General features: G+C 36.3%; 6 protein-coding genes across 6 annotated transcripts; 3 read left to right on the top strand and 3 right to left on the bottom strand.

Annotated features, from left to right (window-relative positions):
* Nucleotides 1-583: 583 nt before the first annotated feature.
* LOC128386039 (pupal cuticle protein 36-like) lies at nt 584-1,870 on the top strand. Its single transcript, XM_053344995.1, has 5 exons — nt 584-710; nt 770-1,118; nt 1,189-1,332; nt 1,391-1,480; nt 1,542-1,870. Exons 1-5 carry the CDS (start codon nt 696-698, stop codon nt 1,721-1,723), a joined length of 780 nt encoding a protein of 259 aa, XP_053200970.1. The 5' UTR covers nt 584-695; the 3' UTR covers nt 1,724-1,870.
* Nucleotides 1,743-5,296, bottom strand: LOC128386034 (peroxisomal ATPase PEX1-like). Its single transcript, XM_053344990.1, is given in 6 exon segments — nt 1,743-2,049; nt 2,110-2,674; nt 2,677-3,173; nt 3,175-4,139; nt 4,142-5,044; nt 5,099-5,296. Coding segments are annotated over 6 exon segments (3,087 nt in total). The 5' UTR covers nt 5,189-5,296; the 3' UTR covers nt 1,743-1,982.
* On the top strand, nt 5,279-7,430 carry LOC128386037 (cell cycle control protein 50A-like). Its single transcript, XM_053344993.1, has 4 exons — nt 5,279-5,412; nt 5,485-6,337; nt 6,404-6,569; nt 6,651-7,430. Exons 1-4 carry the CDS (start codon nt 5,410-5,412, stop codon nt 6,700-6,702), a joined length of 1,074 nt encoding a protein of 357 aa, XP_053200968.1. The 5' UTR covers nt 5,279-5,409; the 3' UTR covers nt 6,703-7,430.
* On the bottom strand, nt 7,090-8,107 carry LOC128386211 (gamma-aminobutyric acid receptor-associated protein-like 2; the record flags this gene model as incomplete). The annotated part of the gene is made up of 4 exons (XM_053345207.1): nt 7,090-7,296; nt 7,450-7,622; nt 7,686-7,741; nt 7,837-8,107. Coding segments are annotated over 4 exons (600 nt in total), but the record flags the coding sequence as incomplete, so codon positions are not given.
* Nucleotides 8,108-8,448: 341 nt separating this feature from the next.
* On the bottom strand, nt 8,449-14,959 carry LOC128386035 (cullin-3-A-like). The gene is made up of 12 exons (XM_053344991.1): nt 14,468-14,959; nt 14,030-14,227; nt 13,812-13,925; nt 13,575-13,735; nt 13,376-13,490; nt 13,083-13,311; nt 12,870-13,018; nt 12,338-12,793; nt 11,664-12,252; nt 11,394-11,605; nt 11,216-11,322; nt 8,449-11,142 (listed from the first exon to the last, which is right to left on the bottom strand). The coding sequence occupies exons 1-12, from the start codon at nt 14,522-14,524 to the stop codon at nt 11,118-11,120; spliced, it is 2,412 nt and encodes an 803-aa protein (XP_053200966.1). The 5' UTR covers nt 14,525-14,959; the 3' UTR covers nt 8,449-11,117.
* Nucleotides 14,960-15,052: 93 nt separating this feature from the next.
* On the top strand, nt 15,053-16,159 carry LOC128386038 (cytochrome b-c1 complex subunit Rieske, mitochondrial-like). Its single transcript, XM_053344994.1, has 2 exons — nt 15,053-15,388; nt 15,460-16,159. Exons 1-2 carry the CDS (start codon nt 15,181-15,183, stop codon nt 16,065-16,067), a joined length of 816 nt encoding a protein of 271 aa, XP_053200969.1. The 5' UTR covers nt 15,053-15,180; the 3' UTR covers nt 16,068-16,159.
* The last annotated feature ends 5 nt before the right edge of the window (nt 16,160-16,164 follow it).

The following is a 16,164-nucleotide window of genomic DNA, read 5'->3' as shown; positions in this document are numbered from 1 at the left end:
TTATTGTTTTGGGAACTGAAGTTGAATACAGAAAACTGATGGAAATCTTTTCAATCGATCACATATCATAATGACTTCTTTACCATTTCAATTCTTGATTGGAAAACAATCACAAACAATACCTGCATCTCAATTAATTAATCATTATCATTGAATCATTCAAATTCTAGGTTCTCTCTTTCAGTTGAATCAGCTCACTCGGGATAGTCTGGAAGAATAATCAAGTCAATTCGAAATCAATTATATTTGACCAAAGAGCATAAGAATCAACAGGAGATACGTTGATTGGTACAGAAACTGATGAAAATGAACAATCGATTGTACTTGAAAGGAGAAAGATAAAATCGACCAAGTGCATTGAACCTTTAAAAAAGTACCAACATTTGTGTTGGATTCGCAACCCATACTTCCTTTACGTTTGATCTGTACTAATATTGCTTTAACGCAGTTGAACGGGTTATCCCATGAACAATTAATTTCGCTAATCCAAGGATTAAGGTCATTCGATGACGGGAAACTAGTTTGTCCATCATGTTACAAAGCGTTCGTAGTACAAGTATAAATATCGCTCTAAGATTCAGAGAAATTATCAGTCAAGTTTCCAACATCAAACAACAACAATCAGCATCAATTTGCTCGTGAATTCGAAAATAGTTGCTTAATCTGTGAATCTAATAAAAACTAACCAAACCAAAATGAATAAGAAATTGGTAAGAAGTTAATCAATTCAATCTTTTTGTAATTAAACTAACATTTTTTTCTCTTGCAGATTCTCTTTATTGCCATTTTCTCAGTTATCTTCATCAACATTGCTAATTGTGAATCAAGTGACACAGAGCCCAGTGAAGTTGAAGAAGGCGAGGACAATTTTGAGGACGACGAAGCTGACGAAGGCGAGATCGAAAGTCGAAACAAAAGAGAAGTCGGATCTGATCTGGAAGAGGCTGAAACTGCCGTCGGTGGTAAAGGAGCTGCTGGCGTTGTGGGCTTTAAGGGAGGTAAAAAAGGTGCAGCAGCAGCAGGTTTCAAGGCTGGCAAGAAAGGTAAAGCGGGATTCAAAGCTGGAGCCGCTGGTAAGAAAGCTGGGGCTGCTTTCGGAGCTGCTGGAGCCGCTGGAGGTAAGAAACAATTTACAATTGAATAATCGAGTGAAATTACAATTCAACACTTTCTATCAACACTCAATAGGTAAAAAAGGGGCTGCAGCAAAGAAAGGTTTTGCTTCTGGTGCATTTGGTAAGAAATTCGGCAAAAAGGGAGGATTTGCTAAGGCGGGTGGAGCTGGTTTCAATAAGAAAATGGGAGTTGTCAAAACTTTCGGAAGCAGCCAAGGTTAGTAACAATTTGAATGGTTTTAGATACAAAATTATAACACACTCTTATTATTCAGGCTTCAAATTCGGTAAAGCTGCTGGCTTTGGTGCCGCTGGAGGAGCCATGGGGGCAAAAGGAGCTAAAGGAGGAGTCGCCGGTGCTAAAGGTTTGTTACTCCACTAGAAATTCAATTTCCCATTTCTTATACTTGAATTCATTTATTACAGGAGCTGCCGCCTTCAAGAAAGGAGCCAAAGGAGGAAAAGTTGGATTCGCAGGAGGTAAGGCTGGAAAAGCCGGTGCAAAAGCTGGTGCAGCTGCTGCAACTGGATTCAAGAAAGCGGCTGGTGCTGCTGGTGCTGCTGGTGTCAAGAAAGTTGCTGTGGGTGGAAAAGGATTATTAGGTTAAAAGTCAATCTAAAACTCAGTTAAATTTTTTACACTAATTACCTTTATTAACTTTCACTTTTAACCATCTTCAATTGACTGTAAATTGTTCAAATTTTTTATTAACCTTTCGATACAATTATTAAACGAACTTTGTTATTAACCATCATTTGAATCACGGTAAATCAATTGATTATTCGGCTGCAGAAATAGGACAGAGTCTTGAAAAATTGATTGATAATTTAGAGCAAATGTCGTCAAGTTGCAAATTGGATTCAACATCAGGCTAAAGTTGCTCTTTGGTGCATAGGCAGAGAAACTGTTTCGATTCCAGCAAATTTGTTGTAACTGAAAAGGAAAAAAGAGAAAAATTGATTAGACTCAATTAGTGAGATGCATTCAACTTACATGTAACGATATTCGGCTCGTTTTCCAGAGTCAATGCAAGGCTTTGTTTTAGTTGTTGCAGATAAAACATGATCTTCATTGATTGTTATCTTCATTACTCCATTGGGTAGATTTGGAATACATTTTGTTTCATGCTCTTCGATTGCTTCGTACTGTGAGTTTATAAGTAAGGCTCTTATATCAGCGCCAGTGAAGTTCTCAGTCAATTCGCCGATAATCTCATGATTGAAGCTCTCATGAAAGCTTAGATCTTTTCCTAGAACTTTCCAAATATCCAAACGATCAGCAGTTGAAGGGAAATCACAGCAAATATATTTATCGAATCTACCAGGACGTAAGAGCGCTGGGTCAAGAAGGTCGGGTCTTGAAGTCGCGGCAATAGCATAAACACCTTGTTCAATCACTTCAACTCCATCCATTTGTGCTAATAATTGATTTACAACTCGATCTGTAACACCAGTTGAATCTTGTCCTCGACGCGGAGCCAAAGACTCGAATTCGTCAAAGAAAATGATACATGGTTTCGCAATTGCTGCTCGTTCAAATAATTCTCTGATGGATTCTCACTTCTTCCAATGTATTTTGACAGCAATTCAGGTCCACGAATTTTTATCAAATTAACTCTACTTTCACTGGCTAGCGCCTCGGCAATCAAACTCTTCCCCGTTCCTGGAGCTCCGTAAAGAAGTATGTTTCGTGGTGGACGAATTGGACATTTACTGAATAATGTTGGATATTTAAGAGGCAGAAGAAGAGTATTTCGTAATAAATTTTTGACCTTCGTTAACCCACCGATATCCCTGAATGATATTCCAGTGCTTTTTTCAATTCTTATATCGGTCATCATTGTTGGACGAAAGAGTTGCAATGCATGCTCGAAATTTTCCAGTCCAATCTCATCAGACTGATTTAGAGTGACTTTATTGTGAATCGCTGAATCCACTAAATTTAATAAATCAGCAATTAAATATCCTTCACAACGGTAAGAAATTTGATCGAGCCAAGAATAACTGCTAATTAGATTGACATGATGATTTAGAAAGCTTTGGATAATTCGTTTTCTGTTCCGAATTAGGATTCTCCAATGAAATTGATTCTGAGAAAATGCTCCTTCCTCTGATTGGTAAGAGAATCTGATTTAGAGACGATTGGGATGTACACGTTGCAACGATTGCGATTCTCTGGCCAAACCTTATATTGAGCTCGTCAAATGATTTGATAATAGAAGAAAATATACACGAGGCTCGAATAGACGCAATGGTATCAACTCCTGGAACCTCTTCCACCCTCGAAATATGAGGTGCGACTAGATCAAGCCCTTCGAATATGAGGACCGAGGGTTGAGAATAAATACATTCAGCGATTTGAGTAATCCATTGTTTCTTCAGTGATGAGATTGTTTTCCATGAACCACATTGAATTGTCTTGATGAAAACACAGGGATATTTTTTCGAAGTGAGTTCCATTACATGTTTTAGAAAACAAGTTTTGCCGCTTCCTTTTGGTCCGTGGACCAATAAAACGTTTCTAGCGAACGAAGTGTTCTCTTTAATCGAGCCATCGGGAATCAAAATACGATCTAAAAATTCAACAGCTGAGGCTAATTCTTTTTCCATCCAGGGTATGAAAGGATAAGGAAGATAAACGGTAAGTTGGTCACTTTGCATTTCCTTATCGTTGAGTTCAGGTAGTTTCATCAACGGCACCCGTTTACCCCAACTCGTTGATATTCTGCTGAAACTGGTACTTTTCACGCGAATATCGATTTTTTCTAAAAGTTTTTCATTGATCGGTGAACAGGAATCTTCTGGGTCACAGGCAACAATGAAATTCTGTCCACCAATATCGATACACGATCCTCGACAAAGAATCAAAATCTTATGTTTTGAGACATAAGACTTCAAACTGTTGCGTATCAATTCAGTAGATGAAGTTGTTTGCACGCTAATTGGACAAACGTAAAATGTTTCCTTCGTAGGGATTGTTAAACATGAATTGTCCGAATTTACAAAATGTCTCGATTTGTGACGACGAAGAAAATTTTACAATTGAAAGATAAGTCCAATTGTTTCAAGTTATCACTCACAAAGGCACAGGACATGGGACATTCGGAATGACCTCTGACCAAAGTGTAAGTACCTAAAAATAGATCCTCTTCAGATGAATCGATGGTGTCAATTCTTTTACAAATGTCGGTGTTTTTCTTCAGTTCATTTCTTTTGGCTTTTTCGCATGGAGGTAGAAGTTTGTTCACAATTAAAACTCCATATTCATCTTTTGATAAGTTGAATTGACTTGAATTTACCCAAATAGTGTTGAGAGTTGAGTTGACCTCCAAGTTGCAAGGAGCAGATGAAACATTGAGGATTGTTTTCAAAACAGAATCGTCAATATTTTTACATTGGATCGAGTTAACTATTACCGAATCGACAGCATCTTCCGCTTCGTGTTTTGGTGCATTGAAGAAAGGAATTAGGCCCATAAATTTATACGCAACTGACGACACTTTTGAAGACTCATTGATATCATGGCCAATCTCAACGAGAGAATCCTTTACTAGCACCGAAAACCCGACACTTGGGTTGATTTGGGTAACCTTGAAAAAGAAAACATCATTGGATGAAGTCCAAAAAGGAAAAACTAGATCAGGATAAATAACACGAATTTGGTCTAAAATATTGTTCGTCATTTCATCTCGATAGCTGTCAATGCCAATTCCTTTCGGTTCGATTAGAGTTAAATTGCAACGATGACATTCGGGGGCTTTTTCTTTGATGAATTTCACTGATACCAATGAACCGTTGATCAAACCCAATTGATTTCCTAAGGCTTGAGGGAAATGAATAACCTCAGAGCTTTTGTCGTCATGGCCAATCGCAGTAAAATAGTTCAGTCTATTAACTTGACCACCAATTGTGACTTTTATGATGCATAACTAAAAAAACAAGAACGTCAATTAATTCATAATAATTTGTGATCATTAACTCACCGGTTGATTGAATAATAGTTTCCTGTTAATTTTGACGAAACAGTTTTGACTTTCGATTAATTTGACAAGCAAGAAATGTGTGTCATCCATTTGAGATTCTTGGACAATCAACTAAAATGAAAAGTCGATGCTTGTCACTTGATCATTAGACTTTAACAATTTAGTTTAACAACTTGACAGCTGAGATTAGACTCTAATCATTAGAGGAACATGAAGATGAAATAATTTCGATAGTATCGATTCTTCGATAGAATCGATCGTCTCTATTTCTTTCTCAAGAAATTATTTTCATTGGTTTGTTGTTCTTCATCATGGTGAGTATTAATTATGACCTTATTCGTTTTCATCTTTCGTTTAATTATGTGTTCAATTCTTCTTCATTTTAGGCCTCTCCAAATCTTCCTAATTCATCTCAACCTTCAGGCAGTGCATTCAAGCAACAAAAGCTCCCCGCTTGGCAACCCATTTTAACAGCTGGGACAGTCTTACCGACCTTCTTGTTAATTGGGATAACGTTTATCCCAATAGGCATAGGCCTTTTACTTTCCTCGAATGAGGTTAAAGAGACTACAATCGACTATACGTTTTGCGTCAATGATGCAAATGAAACTTGTGCATCAAAGATCTCCGAGTCAAATGCTAATAATCCATGTAAGTGTATTTTGGATTTTGAGTTGCAAAGCAGTTATGCTAGAGATGTTTTCATCTACTATGGACTCACCAATTTTTACCAAAACCATCGGAGGTACGTCAAATCAAGAGATGACAAACAATTACTGGGCATCAAAGATGCTCTTTCTTCTGATTGTGAACCATTCAAGGAGTTTAATGGAAAACCAATCGCCCCTTGTGGTGCTATAGCCAATTCGCTTTTCAATGATACCTTTGCCATGTTGTACTTTGAAACATCAACTGGTAGATATCGAGGAATGAACTTAATCGAAACTGGTATCGCTTGGGCAACCGATAAAAACATCAAATTTCGTAACCCTTCCGGTGGACTTAATGATAGTGATGCTTTCAAAGGCTATACTCATCCACCCAATTGGCAGAAAAATGTTTGGGAACTCGATTCAGAGAATGCCGATAACAATGGTTATCTTAACGAGCATCTAATCGTTTGGATGCGAACGGCTGCCCTTCCAACTTTTCGAAAAATTTGGGGCAGAGTGAACCATACAATTGAACCTTTTCATGATGGTCTTCCCAAAGGAAAATATCAGATTGAAATCAACTATCGTAAGTAAAAAGATTCGTTTTTTCACCATCAGCTCTCTCAAATTCATCTCATTTGCTTGTTTTCAGATTATCCAGTCACTTCATTTAAAGGGACAAAAAGAGTAATTATATCCAACACATCATGGCTCGGTGGTAAGAATCCATTCCTTGGCATCGCTTACATTGTTGTTGGGTGTATTTGCTTAGCATTATCAGCTTTCTTTTTCTTCATTCATCGTAAATACGGTAGAAGGTATCTATCATTTCAAAAAGTCATAACATCTAATATACTTTTTATTAATTGAAATTTTATCAATTTTCTTTTTTTCTCTAGTGTTAATGATATCATTAATGTTACCCAAAGAACTCCGTACTTGAATTCATAAAAGTTTCGTCGATCATCATAACAATAATATTTAGATACATCGCTTTTTTAGAAACTATTGGTGCCTCCATTCAACTTTTTCAGCTTACTTTGTTAGCTCAAAAAGAATTAACTAAATTTCTAACCATTCTCATCCAAGCAAAAAAATTCTATATCATGTAAACCACAATTCAGTTCGCAATCAACTACCATGATACCTCTGAATCAGTGTTATCAAGGAGATGCAATATTCCGCCTCATCAATCCATGGTATCTTCTTTCACAGAGAGATGTCAAGTCATTTCTATTGATCTCAAATGTAATTGTTTTATCGGCAAAACATCAGGATAAACTGAGCTGAAAAGGGACCATAATCATTAATTTTAATTGGCAAATTTTAGATATTCACTTGAGATTTTAAAGGTTGTTTTTATTTGTTATTTTCGATCATAAAAATGTAGGTAGAAAAATTGAAAACTTTTCGATTGAACTTCAAAGGGAAATGAAACTGGAAAATTAGTTTTGGCGACTTCCAAAGGTGTTTTCTTCGCTAAACATGACGTAAAGAAAACCATCTTCATCCCGATGTCGATACCAAAGCTCACCAATTAAGGCACTGGAGACATGAAAAAACCCCAGATTGAATAACCAAGATTGCAAAGTCAATTTTCACCCGAAAATTGTATTCCATGTATACCAAACGTCATGTAATTAAATAAATGATTAAAATGAATAAGTTATCGCTTTTTACTAGAGGTTTCCCTTTTACCTTGATTGTGGCAAAGTCCGATCTATGAAGAGATAAATTGATTCTTTCTGTGTCAATTTGAGTCGATCGCGAAGTAAGTACATCAACTGGGCCACGGTCACTTCATATGGTATGAGTAGTTTGTATTTGTCCAAATCTTTCAGGTGAGACTTGGGCGATTTCTGTGCGATTATCTATCGGGTCATCAAAATGTCAGTGAGAAAAACAACAATCGAAAGGCTGGAAAATGTTCTTACCGGAATTTTGTCTGGATATTTTTCACGAATTACGGTCGATTCCTTTTTCCTTTGTTCTGTAAGAAGAAATCAGGTTAAGGTTAGATGAGAAATGAACCTGAAAACAGTGAAAAGATTAACACAATTAGAACAATTTGTTCATCACTCTTACCCAAATTGTATTTCTCTTTGAAAACCCATTTGACGGGCGATCCTTTTCTTGAATAGTCCAGCTTGATGTTCTCGAATTGACCCGATACTAAGGAAGAGAGAAATTGAAGAGGTTTCGTTGATATCGGAGAACAACAACAAACTGAAGTGAAACTGAGGCTGAGAGAAAGAGAGAAAGAGAAAGAGGAAGAAAAGAAAGAAAAATGAAGAAAGAAAGAGAATGGAAAAGAGGTGGTGAGTTTAGAAAGGAAAATGTAGTTTGATTGTTCAAATCACTTTCAATGTTGTCACTATGGGAAATTGTCTTGATATCTGATCACCAATCTACTTGGAGTCCCTCCTCTTCCAGTGATTGACTAAACAACCGATTAGACAGTCAATCTCACAATTTCTAAACAATTGATTGCTGATTAAAGTCGCTATCAGCTAACCGAAATCGTCAGTTTTATCCATACGCGATCGTCTCGTTTCGTTGGCCAGTTTCCTGAAATCTTTTTCATTCTTATCCAAATACGTACAAGAAACAAGTTAATTGTTTCGATGCTGATCAAGTAAATGGCCTTTAAACCAAAGAATCGAGTCAACCGATTTTCTTTTTGAAAAAGTGAAACTGTTTTTGAGCTGAGAAACGCATCATTTTAATGGGCAAAGTGACTCTATTTCTGAGGGTCAACTTGGTGGTCATTCTCGCAAGAGAAATACAAAAATATAAGAAAATTATACAAAATAAAAAAAGCAAAATACATGCACGTTTTGAAAGAGGAAACAATCAATAAAGACTATTAAGGTATTAAGGTTTGGCCCGTGTCAATCGTAAGTAATTTAGTTGGGATTCTCCTTCTTAATTGGGCGACAGCTAATAGATTCTTTGTCGATCCCATGTTGCTCCGTCAAGTGAGTTTTTAGATAACTGGACCCGAAATTTTTCTCACAAAATATACAGAAATTAGGGTCACCTTTGAGAGCAGGCAGAATAAAGGCCGATTCAGTGTTTTCTGTTTTACTCGCAAAGATCGGCGTCCCATCTTTTGATTTAGAAAAATAATCTGTGATTTTACGATTTGACTTTAAAAAGTCAACCGTATTTAATTTAGATCGTTTGGCACTTCCACAAGGTCGACTTGTTTTTCTTCTTGGGGTCACAACTGGGCTATGGTTAGATCTTTCGTCTTCAATTACGTCATGGGTCACAGGAGCATTGGAAGAATCCACCTTGTCCAATTCATTTGACTGGTCAACAAATTCTGATTTGATTTCGACTGGACGAGGTTTATCGGAATCATTATCCTCTCTTGAGGTGCGATTGTTTATTTCGTCGCTTCCAGTACACAAGGTATCAGTACCGCTAGAAGAAGCGTCAACTGGATTGGAGTCGTTAAGCGGCAAGGCAACACTCTGAGCACCTGACGACAATGTGTCAGGATCCAATCTATTGATTTCAGTCAAACATTGACTCAGAGTGAGTTCATCTTCGGGAACATCCGCAGGTTTAATATTCGGTTTGGTATTCTGTTTAAGACGAGCATCAAAGCTTTGCACAATCAGTTGAATACCTTGGGCTTTATCAGAAGGGTCACTCATCTTCGCAATTCCTTCAGCAATACACGAATTCAAAATGGATTTGAGTTTATTTCTCGTCACTTCGTCTATTCTATCAGGAACTGAAGACCTTTTGACTTTTACAACATGTCCTGAACCACAGGACTCCACAGGCTTGGGTGGTGTGTTTTCCTTCAAACGATCATCCAAACCAGAATCACAGATCTTTTCCTCGGTGGTTTTTGCATCACTTGAATCGGCACAGTCACTGGCATTTAACTTCTCATGGCAGTTTGGGTCCATTATATTGGAATGTTGATCAAAAATATTCACTTGAAATTTGTGGTCAGTCAAACGTACGATTTACAGTTTCACTTGCTCTGACCTTCTCCTAGAAATTAAACCAAATAAATAACAGAACGAGAACCAATGAAAGACTTTAAATGTTTCTCATGTTCGGTTGCGCTTTTTTCAAAAGCAAAAGTGAAGGCACAGTTGCGCTTCATGTCGAGTGTTTTGGCAACTAGAAATTAATTAACTGGTTTCATCAACCGGATTCGAGAAATCAAATTAACTTGTTGAAGGATTTGAATTAATTTTATTAAACAAAATAAGTTGAATTTATCATAAAATGATTTACAAATATAAGAAGAAGATGATTATTGTTGATTTCGATTGATTTTTGATGATTTACATGATTGTATTGGTTGAAAACAAAAAGCAGATCGATTGAACTTTAATTAAATACTACAACATCAATCAAAATACCTCAGAAATCAATGTAAAGCTTAATTTGAATTGGACTTGGATTGGTTTCAATTATTTATTTACAAGAGTCTGTCATTGATTTGCAATTATGAAGAAACTGGACCTTTTGATTACTTTAAACGAGAGCGTATCAAGAATCATGGAGACGAGAGGAAAAGGATGAAAGAGAAAATGAATTTTCATGACTTGAAAGCCGAAAAATTCCTTAAGTACAAAAGGGCGAGTGCATTTATTAATAATTAGTTCCATATATAAATTAACTGATGACTTTCCAATAACGTGACTCCATCTGCAACCTTCGAGCAAAGTGTTTTCTTCTTGGTCTAATTTCATGGAAGCTCTTGTACGAGTCTTTTTCCTCGCTGAATAATTTGCTTATCGATTAAAATTGATCCATAGCATCAAGCCAAAAGAAGAAAGATCTGTAATAGAATTCACCAAGAACTTCATAGTCATTGAATTAACGGTTAGTCTGAACTGTTTTCCTCCATTGAAACTTGTCCATATACAAGAAAGATGCACAAAAACTTTTCAGAAGACTCAAAATGTGTAAACCAAATGCATTTAATTAAATTTATGAGTTGAGCATATTCACTTCGAAATCAAAATAAGTTCCAAAAAGGCTTAAATAAGTGCTCAAAACGAGTGATTATTTGAGATGAACAGCCATGTTAATAATTAAGATGTTGAAGGAATATCTGGTCATTATGGTCAAGAAACCTCCCATTATTGGCGCAAGTTAGTCGATAGTTTCAATTCTCAATTTACCTTCATCTAAATCATGTATTGCAATCAATCGTCAGGTCTAAGGTTCGATTTGAGGTGAAGGGTTCGCAATTATTATAAAGATGATTTTCGCAAAGGCAATAATAAATATCATTGAACCAACGGAATTGATGATGTGGAAAATGTGCGGATAAAGTACCATAAATTATATAAGTGAGTATATCGTGAAGCCTGATGACGGAGGGACCCCTAAGCAACATAAGTGTACACTTTCCTGGAAGAGAAAAAAAGTGAAATGAGGTCAAAATGGAATAAAAAAATGAAAATGAACCCAAACAACTACTTACCGATCTTCAGGAGTTCTCGCTAAATATTCTCTGTCTATTAGACCTTCGATTCTTTTCTTGATAATCACAGGACTGGGCATAAATCGAGATTTGAGTTGCTCAGTAACCTTTTTAAAGAAAAGAAAAGTTATTGAAATTGACATTGAAAGAAAAGTTGAATTCGACTTGATTTACTTACCTCTGAAACTAAATTAGCATGATTGATACGCTTACGCGCTTTCATAATCCTAACAATAGCGGCTTCGATTTCGTGCTTTCTATCTTCATCAACTTTACTTCGGGTTTCTTTTCTTTCCGGTTCCGATTCACCTTTAGCCGTTACAGCTTGGATTTTCACTCGATGTAATTTAGATGTAAAAGAGTCGTTTACACAGAATACATGATTTGGTTCTGAAAGAGCAAGTAAAACGTTAGACAGAGTAAAAACAAACTGCTCATCAATACTAACCTATCTCCTTGGTCTTAGGATTCTTGATTAAAATACGCTGAGCTGGTTTACCCATGGCTAAAGATTGTAATGCTCTAGTTAAATCTTTGAGAGGTATATCAGTTTCGTTGGCGATTTCTTCACATGTTAGTCTATCTCTGTTATTGAATAGCATCAGGATGCACATTTGTTGAGTTGATACTTGAATAATATGTTTTCTTGGTACCGATAATTTAGTAGATTGTGGTAGGGGCGCATTGACAATAGAAGATGAGGTACTGACAGCATTACTCGATCCCGGGTCTAATTGGTCCGAATTAATTCCATAGAAGTTACAAGTTGTACTGACCGAAGTCGGTTGTCCAATGAAACTGTTCTCACTAGAATCTTCCTTTTTGGGTCCATAAAAAGTGGCATTTAAATCAGCCCACCCTAATTGTGGCTGCAGTGTTAGTTGTCTTCCACTGTGTTTAGCTAAATAGAAGCGTTTAAAAGCTTCAAATGCATTTCTCGGAGCGAGAGGAATGTTGCATTTAGAAGGTGTTGATTGTGTAGGCCAGAAACCTGTTGTTAAGATTCGAACATTCAAATCTACACCAAATAAGTTAACCTAAAGTAAAAGTAATTAAGAGGTTAAGTTGACAGTTGAGAGTCTTGGATGAAAACTGAGAGCAAGAAGAAACTTTAGAATTTACCCTAGAACTTTGTACATGTGTTTTAAATTCTTCCATCATAGTGGTGGACACAGTTATATCTCTGAACATTCCTTCCAACTTAGATGTGAACTGACAGCCACATTCGGTTTTCAACTTGGAAATCATATTCTTTTCAGAATCATCGGAGACACTTTTGTTCAGCAAAAGCCGTTTAGCGAGATGTTGCTTATAATATCTTTCAAAAACATCCTTTTCTTGGAGATAACGGAACAGCACCATAGTTTTGTCAAGAACCTGTTCAATGTCTTGTTCCGACATACCTTTAACACCTTTTTTAAGTTTGTCATCAATAAATAAAGATAAATATTCAGGTGATTTAGGATTTAAATTGAGAAAATATTCAAAGTCTTTAGCTATCATTTTTGAAAATTCTTTATCCGAGCTGAATGACCCAACTAAAAATGTATCAAATCGATCTTTAAGTTCCAATAATGACTGAAAATAGATGAAAAAAAAATGTCATAAGCGTTAGAAGATCAATAGAGAGAGAGAGAGAGAACAATTTTATTACCTGGACAAAGGTGATAGCATCAGTTTTTCCTCCTTCATCTTCCATGACTAATTTTTTACCTTCTTCTATCAAGTATTGACTGACACAGGCAAGAATCGCTTGGAGACCACCATTAACACGGCGAAGTAAACTATACATACAAGCAAGATCTGAACAAATAGAGAAGAATAATTAGTAAACAAAGAAACGATACATCTCTACAATTCATCTAACCTTGTGTCTTCTGGTTTTTTAACATATGTACAACCCCTGAATTCTCCATCTCCACAATGGTCTTCATGTGTTTGGAGATCAGCTCTTCTTCAACAACGGCAACAATTTGAGCTTCCGTAGATTCATCGAGATAATGTTTAGCTCGTTCAGCTTCTTCGTTTATTCTCTGTTCGACTTTCCTTATGTAAACTGATGCACTGTTTTCCTCTAGAAACTTCTGACTCTCAAGCTGTTTTGAAGAAAGTAACAATATTAATATAGATCAAAATAAAGTCTTGATAAATAAGACGCACTTGATAAAACTCGGCCGATTGAGCAAGAAATGGTCTTTCAAAGTCTTCTTCATAGACACTTCGAGAATCGATACCAAGGTTGATGAGCATTTGACATGCATTTCGAACAGCAGATCTGAGAGAAGAGAAAGATGAAAATTCTTTGAGACTACGGTAAAAGAGATTTCAACTGGAATAAAGTGAGAAAGAAAATGTTTACCTGACAATAACTTCTCCTCTTCTTTCTCTCATGACCATATCTAAAAGTGTCTCTTTCAAATTATCTCGTATTGATCCATAACGAACTACATGGTCACGAAATAGATTAAGACCCAAGTTATAAACACTGTCAACTCTATTTGGGGTAATGTAGACTCGATCCTAAAAGAAAGGAGAATAGTTGAAATTAGAAATGCGATAAAAAGATACATATAAGTATAGATTGATAAATCCTCACCATATACATAAGAATATCTCTAATCATGACCATACTAGTCTGGTGGTCATTCCAAGCTTGATTCAATGTTTTTAAAAAATTGTTATTAATTGAGGCAAGAACATCTTGACGGACCTGGAGAAGTAGGGAGATGAAAACGGTCGGATTAGTGAGAATAAAGGGCAAGATGAGCATATAATTAAGATGAATATTGGATCGATTATTGTATCACCACGTACCTTATTGTCAAGATGATCTTGAACAACTTGTCTCAATCCATTGTACAACTTTTCGCCGTATTTATGAAGGACCATAGTGTACGCATTCCTATATAATTCCTCAAAACTAAGTCCACTGTTGTTCTTTTTCTGAATCTCCTGGATAGCATTTTTCAGAGTAGCCCAAATGTCCGTGACAAACCTTTCATCCATTACGGTCTGTGAGAGAAATAGATGGAAATAGAAACCAATGAATTGAGAGTTAATCAAGGATGGTTGTTAGACAAGGAAGAAAGAAGGATCAATGTTGAAGATATGAGAAAAAGAAATGATATAGTGGCAGTACAGAGAAATGGAATCAAGTGAAAATTATGTGGTTTTCTTTGGTAGATCAAAGGTCGAAGAAGAGAGCCACCAATGGTAAATAGATGGTCTCAATTAAAGATAAATAACACTTACTGGGAAAGCTCTGATCCTCATTCTGTCCTTCCGTTGAGATTTATTAGAAGAACTCATAATGAGCTCACACTTGTGTACTGTTCAAGGCTTTAGGGTAATGTTGTGGGGTAACTTAAAAGGTGAAAACGGTTCGAAAACACTGAACACAATGTCTATCAATTGACAGAAATGTTGGCAATTAAAACTAAAAATAGCAATTGAAAGAATAATTATTAATAAGAACCATTTAAAATGAAGTACAAACAATTGAGAAAATGATGTCTTAATGTCTCTATAGATTTAGAGTAACACCAAGTGTTTACAAGAGAAGAAGGTGTTGCATTAAAATGAGAGCAGAATCAGAGAAAAGACAAAAAGCGACAATGGAAAAGAAACAATGGAAACTTAACATCTCGTTAAATTCTAATAATGAACATTGATTGTTTAATTAAACCTTAAATATTGTTGATTATTGACACTTAATTAGAGATAAACAATGGAAACATTTTCTTTTTGTTTTATTCTGACCTAAAATTCACCAGATCAGACAGAAGCGTAATTGCTCGACGGCCCCCGAGCCTCGACTAGCGACCTCGTCGAGAGAAACGGTGACATTGGAAGTTACATTTTCTGGTCTCTGTTTGTTTATTTGCGATTCGTTTAATTAAATCACAAATTAATTAATCAATTGTTTTTCCTTCTTTAATTGTTGTTAAATATTATAATCATCTACAATGCTTTCAGTTGTTAGTCGCCCCGTCAATTTCTCCTCTCTCATCAAGGCAACAACTCAAGCTGTTGCAGTGAAATCTGTTGGTCCGGCTGTTCTTTGTAATCATGAAAATACTTATGTACCTGAGAACTCAAATCGATGGTCAATTTCATCCCTTTCCTCCCAAAGCATTGGACAAAAAATCTCGGCTGTGTCACTATCTATCAACGGTAAATAGACACAATTTTCTAACTGTTGCAGAATAAATTTTCTATATATTTTTGTTTTTAATTTCTTTTAGGCTTAAGTCAAATAAGGTTGGCTCACACTGATATCAAAGTACCTGATTTCACTGATGTCCGTCAGAAGGCTACCCAAGATCCAACTTCTCGAGCTAAAGACTCAGTTGATGCTCGAAGAGCTACAACTTATGGTATGGCTGCTGGTTTTGCCGTTGGTGGTGCTTTGATAGGTAAAGGTATTGTTAGAGGTCTTGCTGAGACTTGGCTCCCATCTAAGGATGTCATGGCTTTGGCTAAAATTGAAATAAAATTGAATGAAATTCCCGAAGGTAAAAATATTGTTGCTAAATGGCGAGGAAAACCAGTTTTTATTCGTCACAGAACAGCTGAAGAGATCGAAAAGGCTAAAAAGACAAATATTTCCGAGCTCAGAGATCCACAGGCTGACGAGGAAAGGACTCAAGATCCCAAGTGGCTCGTTGTAATCGGAGTGTGTACGCACCTTGGATGTGTACCCATCTCAAACGCTGGTGATTTTGGTGGTTATTATTGTCCTTGTCATGGGTCTCACTATGATGTTTCCGGTAGAATAAGAAAAGGCCCAGCTCCAGCCAATCTAGAGGTACCACAATACGAGATTAAAGATGATCTATTAGTTGTTGGTTAGTTTTTAAACATCTCATCGAAATGTAATAAACAGATACAGACCTTTAATCAGTGTTATAAATTATTGGCAAATAAATGTAATTAAGACTTTAACCAAT

The sequence above is a fragment of the Panonychus citri genome, unplaced genomic scaffold, assembly GCF_014898815.1.
Source record: "Panonychus citri isolate SS breed McGregor unplaced genomic scaffold, ASM1489881v1 Contig00063, whole genome shotgun sequence".
NCBI classification, from domain to species: domain Eukaryota; kingdom Metazoa; phylum Arthropoda; class Arachnida; order Trombidiformes; family Tetranychidae; genus Panonychus; species Panonychus citri.
Note: the sequence above shows the minus strand (reverse complement) of the source record. Positions and strands in the feature narration are given on the sequence as shown.

What these genes read in the sequence shown, in the direction of transcription:
- LOC128386039 (XM_053344995.1), top strand. An exon ending in AGCTGCTGGAGCCGCTGGAG is followed by an intron (nt 1,119 to 1,188) that starts GTAAGAAACAAT and finishes AACACTCAATAG; the next exon opens with GTAAAAAAGGGGCTGCAGCA. An exon ending in AGGAGTCGCCGGTGCTAAAG is followed by an intron (nt 1,481 to 1,541) that starts GTTTGTTACTCC and finishes CATTTATTACAG; the next exon opens with GAGCTGCCGCCTTCAAGAAA.
- LOC128386037 (XM_053344993.1), top strand. An exon ending in TCAGATTGAAATCAACTATC is followed by an intron (nt 6,338 to 6,403) that starts GTAAGTAAAAAG and finishes GCTTGTTTTCAG; the next exon opens with ATTATCCAGTCACTTCATTT. An exon ending in CATCGTAAATACGGTAGAAG is followed by an intron (nt 6,570 to 6,650) that starts GTATCTATCATT and finishes TTTTTTCTCTAG; the next exon opens with TGTTAATGATATCATTAATG.
- LOC128386035 (XM_053344991.1), bottom strand. Translation starts at nt 14,524, where the DNA reads ATGAGTTCTTCTAATAAATCTCAACGGAAGGACAGAATGAGGATCAGA. An exon ending in AATCGGCCGAGTTTTATCAA is followed by an intron (nt 13,312 to 13,375) that starts GTGCGTCTTATT and finishes TCTTCAAAACAG; the next exon opens with CTTGAGAGTCAGAAGTTTCT. An exon ending in CACATGTACAAAGTTCTAGG is followed by an intron (nt 12,253 to 12,337) that starts GTAAATTCTAAA and finishes CTTTTACTTTAG; the next exon opens with GTTAACTTATTTGGTGTAGA.
- LOC128386038 (XM_053344994.1), top strand. Translation starts at nt 15,181, where the DNA reads ATGCTTTCAGTTGTTAGTCGCCCCGTCAATTTCTCCTCTCTCATCAAG. An exon ending in TGTGTCACTATCTATCAACG is followed by an intron (nt 15,389 to 15,459) that starts GTAAATAGACAC and finishes AATTTCTTTTAG; the next exon opens with GCTTAAGTCAAATAAGGTTG.